General features: G+C 51.6%; 3 protein-coding genes across 3 annotated transcripts; 2 read left to right on the top strand and 1 right to left on the bottom strand.

Annotated features, from left to right (window-relative positions):
• Window positions 1-773: 773 nt before the first annotated feature.
• On the top strand, window positions 774-1932 carry SETTUDRAFT_25474 (uncharacterized protein; the record flags this gene model as incomplete). The annotated part of the gene is made up of 2 exons (XM_008023640.1): window positions 774-1161; window positions 1232-1932. The coding sequence occupies 2 exons, from the start codon at window positions 774-776 to the stop codon at window positions 1930-1932; spliced, it is 1089 nt and encodes a 362-aa protein (XP_008021831.1).
• A 1333-nt stretch (window positions 1933-3265) lies between these two features.
• On the top strand, window positions 3266-3937 carry SETTUDRAFT_102882 (uncharacterized protein; the record flags this gene model as incomplete). The annotated part of the gene is made up of 1 exon (XM_008023893.1): window positions 3266-3937. The coding sequence occupies one exon, from the start codon at window positions 3266-3268 to the stop codon at window positions 3935-3937; it is 672 nt and encodes a 223-aa protein (XP_008022084.1).
• A 4498-nt stretch (window positions 3938-8435) lies between these two features.
• On the bottom strand, window positions 8436-10260 carry SETTUDRAFT_45458 (uncharacterized protein; the record flags this gene model as incomplete). The annotated part of the gene is made up of 7 exons (XM_008023735.1): window positions 8436-8763; window positions 8819-9217; window positions 9267-9455; window positions 9510-9754; window positions 9810-9882; window positions 9933-10051; window positions 10098-10260. 7 exons carry the CDS (start codon window positions 10258-10260, stop codon window positions 8695-8697), a joined length of 1257 nt encoding a protein of 418 aa, XP_008021926.1. The 3' UTR covers window positions 8436-8694.
• Between the last annotated feature and the right edge of the window lie 1046 nt (window positions 10261-11306).

Genomic DNA, 11306 nt, shown 5'->3' with positions numbered 1-11306 from the left:
ATGGGGCGCGCCCCAAGTGCTGCCACTGCTCGACAGGCAGGCACTCACAGGCGATTACGGAAGTGGCGGGGGGGGAAGGGAGGTGGTCGGTGCGGGAGGGCCGACAGGTAGCAAAAGGAGCAAGGGTGGGTTTGGGGAGAGAGGGCACGTGGGAGGAGAGACGAGGAGAGGAGAGGAGAGGAGAGGAGAGGAGAGGAGAGGAGAGAGGAGAGAGGAGAGAGCTGGCTTTGCAGCGGGCGGGTCGTGGAGGGAAGGCAGACGAGGGCGTGCGAGGGCCACAGGTGTGATGAAGTGAGCAATATTCGGGCGGGCAGGTTGTAGCTTCTCTTAGCGAGACGGACACGCCTTTCCGAATTCACGGCGAGGGCAGCAAGTGGCAGGAGCAGCAGCAGCAGCCGCCGCCGCCGGTACTGCTGCGCATCGTGGGATGCAGCCGGCGTCCTCGCACAACAGGCGGCATTGCGCTCGACGAGAGCAACCACGATGCATTGACTGCTGCAGGCGTGAATGCACGCCAGCTCCACGCAGAGTTCCAGACACAAACCTCAGCACAACCACTGACACTCGAACCCGATAGTCTGGCCACTTCCACGTCGTCCCTCTCCTCCCTCTCCCACCACCACGACCCCCTCCTCCCTCCTCCCCCTCGTCAATCCCGCCGCCGTCGTTGCGACCCGCCTTCTTCTCTCGTGAGTGTCGCGACGTTGCGCGTGTCGCGAAGCTGCGTCACTAACCTCAGCCCCAGCGCTTCCCTAGGCCATCCCTACACGACCATGTCGACCGAGGAGCCCCAGCCCGGCCAGGATGCCGGCCGTGTCAACGACCAGCTCGACCGCCTTAACATGGACGGCGAGGGCGAGGTGATTCCGCGCACCGAAGAAGAGTACGCCGAGGCGCAGCTCACGCTCCGAGCCATTGTCTCGTCCAAGGAAGCCGGCGTCATCATAGGCAAGGCTGGCAAGAATGTCGCTGACCTTCGCGATGAGACTGGTGTGCGCGCCGGCGTCAGCAAGGTTGTCCAGGGCGTCCACGACCGTGTCCTTTCGGTAACGGGCAGCCTCTCTGGCATCTCCAAGGCGTACGGTTTGGCTGCCAAGGGCCTGCTCGAGGGCGCGCCTGCCATGGGCATGGGCGGCGTCATTCGCACCGACGGCACTCATCGTACGTACCAGAGCCTTGCTCTCACGCCACACCGTAACGGTGTATGAGAGTGCCAAGCTAACTTGTGCAGCCATCCGCCTCCTCATCTCGCACAACCAGATGGGCACCATTATCGGGCGCCAGGGCCTCAAGATCAAGCAGATTCAGGACGCCTCTGGAGTGCGCATGGTTGCGCAGAAAGAGATGCTTCCCCAGTCGACGGAGCGCATTGTCGAGGTGCAGGGGTCTCCTGCCGGCATCGAAAAGGCGGTTTGGGAGATTGGCAAGTGCCTGATCGATGACCACGAGCGCGGCTACGGTACTGTCCTCTACAACCCCGCCGTTAGGGTCCAGCCTGGCGTCGGGCCCGGCCCCTTGTCCAACGGCGGTAGCGCGCCCAGTGGCGGTATGGGCGGACGCTCGTACAACCGCACCGGCCACGGCGCTGACTTTAGTGACGCTCCCCCTGCCTTCTCTCGACGATCTGGTTCGGATGCTGCTAGCAGGCCTCCGCCCCCTACACATACCGAGGATGGCGAGGAGATGCAGACGCAGAACATCAGCATTCCGTCGGACATGGTTGGCTGCATCATCGGACGCGGCGGCAGCAAGATCAGCGAGATCCGCAAGACTTCGAACGCCCGCATTTCGATTGCCAAAGCACCCCACGACGACACGGGCGAGCGCATGTTTACGATTACGGGTAGCGCCAGTGCCAACGAGAAGGCGCTGTACCTGTTGTACGAGAACCTCGAGGCTGAAAAGATGCGCCGCAGCCAGGCGCAAGAGTAGGCTGGCTTCCGGGCAGATTCAGCTTCCGAGACGGACACGATGGAGGTTGGCACCACCTCTAGGCCGCCCCTTGTTGCAACTCGACCGGGCAGGCTCAGCGTCCTGGCTGGCGGCTCGGGTCGATGGCCACTTGCAATTGGCAGGGGCGGCGCGTCGCCACGACAGCAAAAGCATGAGTTTGCCTAATTTCTTAGTTGCTGTTAACCGATGGATACCACGGATAATTTTGGGGGCATTGTTTTTCTTTTTATATTGTCGAGAGAGATCGATATCTGAGTTGCACGCTGAGTGGCTCACGAATGTCATGACGTTATGGCCTTTGATATCCGGATCGCGCATGTGCTCGTGGGTAGCAGCGCTGGCATCCATCTTTGGGTTTTCTTGGCGAAGAAGAGCTGGGGAGGGCGTGGGACGAGTCCCATCCCCTCCGGCTCTATGGCGACACTCCATTGTACTTTCTCTAATCACTCCCTCACCCCACCTGCCCGCTCCAACCACGACGACGACCCCCCTGCCACACACCCTCACTCGTCCCGATAGCGACTAGATACAAGCATGAAAAGAAGACATGTTATCGATGTAGAGAATGCGACATGTGGTTGTCGTGGACGGGTGGCAGTGAGTGTGGATTGATTGATGATAAGATGCGTTGGCCTCTGCACACGCACACAGAGTATCGGCATGCGAGACGAGGCTGCGAACGGCTGGACCCTCGCTGGCGGCGGGTTTAGCGCATGTACGTCATGGTGTCACGCTTTGACACGAAGCACAGGACCCAAGTGACTTGGCCCGCACCCCCCCCCCCCCCCCGCCTCCTGACAAGTCGAGGCCGGGGGGGGGAATTGCGGACGAGCGTGCGGGCGGAGGAGAGCAGGCGGCCAGGCAAGACAGGCGGCGGGCAATGGATGGCGAGAGAGGCGTGTTTTTGCTGGATGCGCGACAGCCGTTGATGCGGTGAGGTTCGGCAGCAGAGCTCGCTTATCCTTCTAGGCTTGCCAGGCTGGGTAGGTCAGGATCGCCCAGCAAGCCGGAGATTGGTAGACTAGAGCAGTGGCAGCGCAGCTTTGACGCCCGACCGATTTCCGAGCCTGGCACTGGCACTGGCATGGCAGCTGTCTTTTCATGAGCTATGCTCTTCTAGGCAGGGGTGCATAGTGGTTAAAGATGATTTTTGACCGCACCTTTCCTCGTTTCCATGTTCCTGCACTCTCAACCTTTTGCCCAGCCTGACGCTCCCCCACCCCATCTGCTTCTCTACCACCCGACGACCAACACGGCCTCTACACCTACGCACTCGATTCCATTCTTCCTCGTGGACCGGATGACAGGCGCCATGGCACCCGTCCAGACGCAGACCATGACGACTCACCACTTCGACAACCCCGTCACAGTGATCCGAGCCTCGGGACGGATATCCAGACCACCAGCCCGCTCGACACGCACCCAGAACAAGGCGCTTCTCTCGCACTCGCCACAGGTCCCCACAGCACACCCAGACATCAACATCACATTACTCCGCAACAAGCTGCTCCTGCAATGCCGCCGCTACCTGCCGTCGGACCTGCTGCACGAGGCATTGGCAGACGGCATCTACTCACGCGCCACGCATTGGATAACGCCATGCTCGAGCGCAGCGTCCAAGTTTGGCAAGCGGAAACGGTACTACGTGCTCGACTCGTCGACATTCGAGTTCCAGTCGCTTGGCAGCGCGTGGGAGGCGCGGATCCTGTCTGGCGGCAGCCAGCCCATTGACGCGGGCAACGGCGTGGTGATTTTTGTCAAGGAGCGAAAGGAGTGGAATGCCTTTATGGCGGGGTACAGGAGGCAGGGCAAGCGGGCGGGGCAGTTGATGAAGCTCAAGCAAAAGGACACGGAGAGAGACTGGAGAAATGCGTGGAAGCGGAAATGCGGCATGGATGAGGGCGGCGGCAAGGAAGTCAACGCCGGGCCCATGTGGGTGCTTGTCAAGAGCGCCATTGTGAAGATTGTCAAAGGCGAGGCCTGAGACGGAGGGGGGGGGGAGGGGCAGAGGGGAGGGGGGGAAATCGGGGGGCCGCCCGGAGAGGGGAGGAAGAGAGGGAGGAGGCACGTGTGTCAGAATGAGGCGGAGCGTGATCACACAGCTGTGAGTGCGTGCGTGCGTGGGCGGGATGTGTGCGTTAGTGTGTGGGCATCAGCAGGTCCCTGTCTTCTCTCGACAGGCTAGGCCTCGGCGTTTTTTTCCTTCTCTCTCTCTGTCTCTGTCTCTGTGCATCATCGGGTTTTTTAGCGAGCATTTTTCATTAACTATTCCAAACAACGACGTTTTACGATGGCTGGGGGGTTGGGTGGAGGGGTAGCGGTAAGCGCGTTGTGTTGCATCACGCCAACACAACGCCAGCTCTTTGGTAGTGAAACGTACATGTAGATATCCCTCAATACACGCAAGGAATTCACACACACACACACACACATACACATATACACAAAGACCAAAGAAAAAGGGGAATAGCGCCCAGCATGCACATGTGTCCTGTATGTATGCGTCAGACAGAGAGACAAAGAGACAAGGAATAAGAAGAAGAAGGAAGAAGGAGAAAAAAAAAGAAAGAAACTTTTCTCCGTGTCCCATTTCTGTCTCGCGATTCTTTCTCTCCTCGGAACCGCCAGACGTGCGAAGAGGTCCGTCTGACTCTGGGCGGCGCCCGCCCTCGCTCCGTCCTTCCCCCATGGCCTCCCCGCCGCCCGCGCCCTGAGGCTTTTCCAGTCCAGACAAAGGGCGGGCGGGCGGCGGCGGCGGCGCTGTTGCCCCACAAGGCCTGCGTTAGCGCCGCCCCCAATTCCAAAGTCATACCCGTATTTCTCGTCACGCTAGCCACATTTTCCGTCACGCTACCCACATGGGGCACTACCGCTCGCTCACGTCCCTCTCTAATTGCGTAGCCGTCCCAACGCACTGTGAACTTTGACTTTGGATGCTAGCGGAGGCTTAACCATGCTAATATGGCGTGCAACTGTAAAACGCACTAGTGACGTGTAGTGCGGGTATCTGTAACACAAGTTAGAGTTGGCAAGTTACGAGACGAATGAATCGCTGGGGGGGAGCTGTCCTTGCCATTGCAGCTAAGTACCTATACCATGTACCCGATGGCTGACTAACATAGGCTAGGAGCAAACAGCGTTGAAATAAGGAAATATGGCTTACGCTTAACATGGCCCCGTGATGCACTAGACTTCACCGCTCCCTTTCCCCTTGTACACCGACCTTCCCTTCAACACTGGTTTTTAACACTACCTCTCTTTTGAACTGGATACTGATGTAATATCGCCATGTTGCTGTGTGTTTTTAAGGATGTTGGTACTTACTTGTCTGTTGTGTATACGGAATAACATAAACAAGGTTTACTTGAAAAAAAATTCACTCTAGAGGTATCTATAAACAGTGATTATACTAAGAGTAGTATCAGTGAATGAGCGCGCATAATCTTTTGATTAAAAGGGGAGGATGATACGAATCATGTTCATCTTGATACCACCAGAAATCTCGCGCATCCCTTGCCTAGCTGCTGGCTAATCGGGCCACATGCTACGACAATACATACAAGTTGAGCGGTTCCTTTGCTTTTAGCAATATTCCGTTTTTTTTTCTTTCATTCATTCATTCATTCATTCATTCCAAGCATGTCCCGCTCTTAATAAGCTTTCCTCGAATCTACTACTATACCAACTATCTACCTACGCGCACCTACATAGTTGCTCAACCTTTATCCCCAACACTATGGTGTACTTGGCAAGCATCATCCCAGCCCTTCTTCTCACCACGACTGTGCATGCCAGCTGTGGAACTCGGCCTTGGACTACTATCTACTAGCATGCCAATGTAATCTCAAACCGAGGCGCGTCGGGCGAAAGCGGGAATACTCCCTGGGCGTGTGGAAATGGCTACGGCACTGTATCCTGCCCTGGAGGGTAGACGGCAACCCGCATTACACAGAACAAACCGGCCGTGCACAATGGCGATATCATGTGCTCTAGTATCAGTGCTGTCCCCGGTGGATGTCATGCAAACACGACGGGAATAGCAATGCTATGCTAAATACTCAAGTTACCATGTGTACCACGTACAACATACATATATACATAGCACTACCGCCATGCTCCCCTCCCTCATTAATCGTGCTTGCGGTCCCCAAGTGCCGTTGTCAACTCTGAGTTCTGATGCTGCAGGTTGATCATGTAGCACGTGCAGCGCTACGAGAAGGCGTCATACGGCTTACATACACACCTACCTACTTGGTATTTTAAATGAGGCTCGTGCTGCTGCCGCTGCCGCTGCCGCTGCCGAGAGACCCTGATGACTGGGTACGGGCATGATGTATGTATGTATGTATGTATGTATGCATGAATGGTTTTAGTATGAATAGCATAGTGTATGCACATTATATATGTACATAGTATATACGTAAAATACTTTGTTTATTTTTTTTTACGCTAAGAAAAGCGCTCAAGTGCTATACAGTTGGGTATTCATCAGGCTTTGGCTAGAGCATGTGGGAAAGAGCATATACGACTGCATGGTATCCAAAGGTTGTGCATTCTTCCTGCTATGGGTGCTTCGCTTCTTGGGTAGCCACTGCGGTATCGATGGGGTCTCCCTTTGCAAGTTCCGTGGCGAACATAACTTGTAAGCAGCATGTATGTACACATGTGCCGAGAAACACCTACTACTTCAAACGCTTACTGGGTCTCTCGGCTTTACTCCCGACTATACGCGCCGCTTTTCTCTTGACAATCGGCCCATTATTACCGGATACGCTGCTAGTGTGGACATATGCTGTGCACAGAAGCCCCCCTGATTAGCTATTTTAATTACATGGTCGCTGTCATTTAAATATAAATTCCAGCCTCTCGCTCGCTCGGAAAAACTTCACGTGCACGAATTTACCTTGTCGGTCCATCTGACCATCCTCATTTATCATATACCCTATCAACATGTTCATCGTCAAGACACTCTTTGCTATTCTCATCGCAGCCGTCGCCACCAACGCGGCTGCTTTCCCCCAGGCACCCGACCCTTCGGCTGATCATTGCGGTGAATGTGCACCCGGTGTATTTGTAAGTTTCACATCGTTTGGTTTGCTATACAAAAAACACGATTAATTTTTAACCATCTGGTATAGTGTAGAGGAGGCGGATGCATTCTCAATGTTTCTACTAATCAGTGGTATTGCATAGCGACTAGGAGTTGCTAGGTTGTTATATCAGTGCGCGCAATGTCCAGAGCAAGCTAAAAAGATAACTCTACCATCAATCAATTTATCATTTACAAAAAGCGACTTTTACTGTTATTTCTATGCTATTGAAATTTGATGTAGTAGTGTTTTGTAGCTAGGCTATTCTGTATATGCAGGGTCTTGGACCCCAGGCTCAAGATAAAAGCGCCTCATCTTAGTGTAAGTAGAGTGCGTCAGTATATACAGTACCCAGTCCCTACCTATTTCTTAGTCATCGCACTAGTACCTAGCCCATGTCCATTTACGAGCCTATTTTTTCCCAAAAAGGTATGTTTGTATTCTTCTACTATCCTTAACAGAGATGCAGGAAATTCTGTTAGAGAAGCGTACAGGATGAGCATTCTTCCCTTGAAACAAGCCCCTTCGTACATGGGCCGTGCTTTTGGGGTGTGGGGCTTTGTTTCTGGGTGTCGACTTGGCCACCCCTCCGCGCCCATCCGAACTAAGCGCCTCTGAGAGTATATACTACATAAGTACCAACAAACACTATTTACAGGTCATTAGTAATTCATCCTGGAAATGCCACTACGATTGCCTCTACCTATCCATCCCTTTTTGAGTCTCGCAGAAGGCTTTGTTTCCAGGTGTCCAGGTACGCATACGCATACTAGCTGAGCCAAGGTTGTAGTTGTAGGGGTGCTTTTTAGGATACTTTTAGTGCTTATCTCATATTATCTCTGTTCCCGGTTTTCTACATGCACCACTCTTTATAACAATGAGCTAAACAAATGCCAAGGGCCTTGGTATATCGAAAGCAGATTAAAGCCCCCTAAGTAACTATCTTCATTACGTATATCCTGGCTTTTGTTCATGTATAAGTTGCAATCTCCTTGCTTAGAAAACTTGCTGCCTATTTATCCATCCAAACATTCCAATCTACTTCAACAACACATTTCTCAAAGATAATCATGTTCTTCTCCAAGACCCTCTTGGCCGTCCTCGTCGCAGCCAGCGCCGTTAGCGCGTCTGCTGTTCCCCAGTCGATTCCTTCTGAATGCCAAGCATGTGGCCCTTATCTGACAGTGAGTTTAAAATCTCAGTCTTTTTCATACAAACGCTTGAATAAAGTCTAATTGGACGTAGTGTCGGCGGACTGGCTGCTCATATTTTCCTGACCACAAGGCCTGGGGTTGCGCACATGGTTCTTCCTGCTAGGATACCCATGTCAATCAATACGGAGAGCAGATTCCGCCTCTTGCCACAGCGCTGCAACCACGACGACGGTCTGGGCAGAAAGCGCAGCAAAAGCTTGTTGATGATAATGGGAAAGGAAAGTTATGGAAAATGTGGATCATGATGGAAATAATGGAGTCAGAAAACTAGGGATTTAATAGGAGGGAAGTACGAAAGATATGTAGGCTCAAACTGTATATATTTGAGCATACGAAGAGCTACAGTATCAAGACCAGTATGGCTACCAGCCATCAAGTGAATCAATACGACAGTGCAAGAACCCATGGCCCCACTAGCGGCATCGTCCGCGCACCGGTTATTCCTTCTTAGTAAGATCGATAGAATGAACAGCATTGGTGACGAATTCTTGTGCAACCTGCTTGAGCTACAAGTCCAGCATGTCAGCACTTTTCCAATTGTTCGGCGAGAGTGAGACTTACATCTTTGAGCTTTTTGAGTGCAGATGTCATCGAGTTCATGACGAATAATTTTCTGCTCGTGAGACTGTCCAACTTGACGCCCACCTGCATCCCTGAGAGGTAAGTCGCAACCTTGTCAAAGCACTCTGACTGTTTGGAGAACAAATCATGCAGCTCTTGCATTGCGGCGACGGCAGCTTCCATCTTTGTCTCGATACCCTTGCCTTGTGTTACCATTTTACTGACGTATTCGATCAGGTCAGTTTCTTCTTGGTTGTCTGACTTGGCTTTGGCGACCTGTTTGACGAGTTCCTCGTACTCATTGCGGCGCGCAATGGCCAATCCGGTATTGACAGCCATGCTGATCCATCCAATAATTGGTACCACTACTGAGCCGCACGCGACGCCTGTATGTATTTGCTTTTTACGAATCAGCTTTACCTATCTCACTCTCTTGAGTTGAACATACCCAGGCTTGGTACTTGTCGTCCTGTTCTGTGATGAGACCCAGCAGAGAATTCTTCTTGGCTTGCAGATCGGCATTCAAATACTTCAGAAACGGGTCTGACGTGATACTGTTTGTTTTGACTGGACCCGTCTCATACTGGGTGATGAGATACTCCATGTCACTGTGGTTTGTTATCGTGTCGTTTTGGAACTGGATTGCTGTTAGACGTATACGCTACTGTAGTGAAGGATATGGGGGACGTACACGCAACAGTGCGTCAAGAACTTTCTTTGTTGCTTCTTTCTTCTCCAAAGCCTCACCCTTGAGTACATTGAGCGACGCGTTTGCAATATCCAAGGCATTTCTGTAGGCATCATCCTGGGTGTCTTTGGAGGTGTACTTCTCATTGAATAGTATCTCCAACTGTGATCTCAAGTTTACGTTATCCATATCAGAAAGCCACATGGTAGCATTGTCGCTATAGAGAATAGCGTCCTGTGCACAACTGACTTGACGACATTATTAGCAGGCGCAATTATAAAGTTGTCTGACTGAGAAGCTTACTGAGACTGTTAAGATGGTTGTTGGCGAAATCAGAGCAGCTCGAGCCGATGTTCACCATTGTCTTTCGGGTCGTCTATTGCAAACGTAAGTATCAATTCAACGAGTGATTGTGTAGATATGTACCGCGTATATATCAGGATCAGCATCGGTCAGTTTATGAAAGGCATTTTTGCTGATCTGTTTCTCGAACTCTTCGTCGGTAGTGGGAAACGATTTGCCAGTTTCTGCATAGTCCTTGACGGCTTTTCATTGTCAGACAAAAACACAAAAACACGTATTATGGCTCACCAAAATATCCCTTTGAATTAAGAATGAATCTGGCTGGAGCTCCAGCAGCGTCAAGAGTGATAGTACGATCCACTGATGCACTGAGACTCTCAAATGCTTCTTTGGCTTTGATTTCAACTTCGGAGGTTGGCGTCCATGAGGTGACGGTGGTGGTTTCAGTCATTTTGTATCAATTAATGACAGGGATTTTCAACGTTGGACGAGTTTTGATGGCAAAAGATTGTGAAGTGGTAGCTGGTGTTGATTTTCTCAAGATTGTCGAGATATCATGTCTTCTTGTAGTGCACCTTTTCCAGGTTGGCCTATTCACTAGACGCAAAGATCCATGGGGGCTGAGTACCTGGTCGCACTGCTGCAAGCCAAAAGCCATTCATATGCACCAAGATATCGACCTGAGCTATCCATGACAGATGATGGCTGCGACTTTCTGACTTGCAGATCAGCGTGCGCACAGCGAAAAGGAAAAAGGCAAGGTCTAACTCGATGCGACTGCTCTATGCAGTGATATAAGTGTCATGGAGTATACGAAATCAAGCTGTTCGCTTGTGTGGAGAGCTGAAGGGATGCGGGGTGCGGGGCGCAGGCCGTTCCATCACGGGCTGGAGCGAGCCAAGCTTACAGTAGGCGCAACATTTCAGCCCATAATCAGCCATACAGAGACTAACGCCTCGCACTATAATGCGCCACAACAAGTCAAGCCCTATGGCTATCTTTTCCCGTGGCTTCAGAAATAAAGTTTTCAGCTCCAGGAGAACAAAATATAAAGCCACGCTGCACCCACGCCGACGAACATCTGTACATGCTCTGATTAGTCGCCCACAACATTCGCTATCCCGAACTAAGATGTAATGGTGGAGTTCTACGGGTATCATGCATGCAGGTTGATATTTGGATGGCTCATCGACATAATACCAGAGATGTCAACAATCAAGCTGAGTCAAGCTCATCAATCAAGCTGGATTGACTCAACGGTCAAGCTGAGTCAAGCCAAGCTCATCAAGCTGTATCAAGCTGTATCAAGCTCGTCAAGCTCATTAAGCTGAGCTTGATAGAGCTTGATGAGCTTGATACGCCCGTGCGTAAAAAAAGAAGAATAACTATGAACTCCTTTACGTAGGCTACTAATCTATAGTAACGTTAACTCTTACCTCTATCTCTAATACTATACGTGTTAATTTATTATATATATCTTCTTATCTTACCAATTTC

This window comes from Exserohilum turcica, assembly GCF_000359705.1.
Source record: "Exserohilum turcica Et28A unplaced genomic scaffold SETTUscaffold_11, whole genome shotgun sequence".
In the NCBI taxonomy this organism is placed as follows: domain Eukaryota; kingdom Fungi; phylum Ascomycota; class Dothideomycetes; order Pleosporales; family Pleosporaceae; genus Exserohilum; species Exserohilum turcicum.
This window is presented reverse-complemented; position numbering and strand designations above follow the sequence as displayed.